The 2,239-nt window shown below is 43.9% G+C and overlaps 1 protein-coding gene across 1 annotated transcript in view; it reads left to right on the plus strand.

The window, feature by feature from the left end:
* Nucleotides 1–73: 73 nt before the first annotated feature.
* Nucleotides 74–2,239, plus strand: part of TRPM3 (transient receptor potential cation channel subfamily M member 3) — a 301,300-nt gene continuing 299,134 nt past the window's right edge. Inside the window, exon 1 of the mRNA XM_035891054.1 lies at nt 74–163. Coding sequence (XP_035746947.1) covers nt 74–163 — 90 coding nt within the window. The remainder of the gene's footprint in view (nt 164–2,239) is intronic.

Raw genomic sequence — 2,239 nt, forward strand, 5'->3', positions numbered from 1 at the left:
GCGGTCGGGTCGGTCGGGGCGGTAGGCGCCCTCAGGTCTGCGGCTGATCTGCCGCCGGGATTTTCGGAGGGTCATGAATCAGACCGACGCTCCCCGGCCGCTCAACTGGACCATCCGGAAGCTCTGCCATGCCGCCTTCCTCCCCTCCGTCAGGCTCCTTAAGGTAGGGTGACAGCCCGCTTTGGGAACCGGTGTCTGCCCCTCAGCATCCGCCCGCAGGACTGCGGACGCTGTTGCTAGAAAGTTAATTCAGAAATAGTTCCAACTTCGCTGCTAATTAGCTGCCCTGCTACCTTTAAAAACCCCATGCGAGTACCTGAAGACACCAAAATCATGTGTCCGTACTCGGATTCGGCACGTTTACCTGCCGAGAAAGGTCTGTGTGCGGAGTAAGAAGGGAGTAAGGGATGGTGGGTGTCGTCTGTGCTTCTCTTTGCCTTGTCTTAAAAAAAACCAAGCTGTGAACATCTGGGGAGGGAGAAGGGGTCTGTTTCTAAGGTGTGTTCCTTTTTTTGTGAGCAGTTCTCTGCTGTCTGTTCTTTGGGGTTATCTAGCCCCTAGGAAATACCCGAAGGTCCAGTGCTACTGAGACCAACTTGTAAGTGGAACACTGTGTGAGCAGACAAAAATTATCTTGGTTTGTTGAAAGCTGTGCATAGGAACAGGGCTGGTTAAAGACTGGCAGTGCAGACAGCATCAGTGAAACTTTCTGGTGATGATTTTCTGTTTGTTTGAACCAAGTGGCACAGTTTTGAAGGTGCTTTTGAAGGTGTTCTTCGGTGTGCTTTCCTAGGAGATAATTATTTGGAAAAATTGTTTGGGATTATAGACTCTTGGAGGGCTCTTAATCTCAGCACGCAAAGGACTGCTACTACTGCATGTCCCAGTGAAGCTGTTTGAGAGGCATGTGTAACTGGAAGACAAAATACCTTGAATCAACGTTTTGGCAAAAAAAAAAAAAAAAGAGGTTACATTAAACTGGAAAGTCTTCTTTCTTCTTGGAATGTCTTAATGTATTGGATTACACAACGAAAATTTAAAGAGTATAGCCAGGTCCCTCTAGGCTTCTGCACCTGTAACATGTTTTATAAAATGTTGGATGCATGACACTAATTATCTCAGTTCACCTTAGCACTTGATAGTTTGGCTTTGATATTAATATGCAGCCAGGTAAAACATGGCTACTCTAACAGTGTATGAGAATGTAATGTTTGACATAACCATTTGATTATATGCGTGTGTAGCTTCGAAATTAGGTCAGTCCTTAGTAATGCAACATATCTGAACAGTAGGGTACTGTATGATAGTGCACTTAGCAAGCATGTTATCGCATGTATAGTTATTGTCTGCATGATGCACAAGTGACCATACGGGGTATCATAACAGGTATTTGTCAAAACCTGACAGGAAGGGGCTACCCTAGAAAAGTATTTCTGTCTCCAAACCAGATTTATAGCTGCTGGGAGGCACACTGTGAGCAGCTCCAAAGAACAGAAGCAAGATAAACCTTAAATTGCTGAAAAATCAAAATATAACTAATACAGAACAAATCAGAAAGTGGTTGTCGATTCTCTTGCAAAGGCTTCCCCCCCAAACCCACCCAGAAGCACACATTAGAATATCTATACTCTACAAGTCAGATACATTTAGAAAAACATAATTTTCCTGAGGTGTGAGAACTCAGATGTGGGGAATTTTATTATCATTCTCAATATCAGGAAAAAAAAAATCTGCAATATTTCTTTTTCTGGCAGACATATGTTGCCCCCTGTGTATGGTTTCTCTTCATTGCATGTTTTAAGGGTGAACGTTGCAATTAATTATTAAAAGAATGGACTAAAAATGATTTTCTGAAGCTACAGCTATAACCTTTTAGGGCCAGATACGGAGTGGACCCTGCAGAGTTAACAAGAGCAGGGCAAATAACCAGACGTAAGCAACCCCTTCGCGGAGGGGTGTGTGAGGTGTGGGAGAGACCACAGCGAAGGAGGTGGGACTCTGGCACCTTCCTGAGCTGATGAGCAGAGCTGGTTGATTGGAGAGGGAAATGCATATATCAGCACCTTCAAGGATCTCAATAAGCTTAACATTTTGCTTCCAATACATACTTCTTATCTTTGTCTTTTGTTGTTTAACATGTCCAAAGGAAGTGATTCACACAAGAGCTTGTCCTAATTCCCCAAAAGATGGAATAGGCAACCTGACGGGATTCTCCTGTCATGAAAAGCTATTAGGGAAA

Source organism: Egretta garzetta, unplaced genomic scaffold, assembly GCF_000687185.1.
Source record: "Egretta garzetta isolate BGI_Z169 unplaced genomic scaffold, ASM68718v1 scaffold173, whole genome shotgun sequence".
Taxonomy (NCBI): domain Eukaryota; kingdom Metazoa; phylum Chordata; class Aves; order Pelecaniformes; family Ardeidae; genus Egretta; species Egretta garzetta.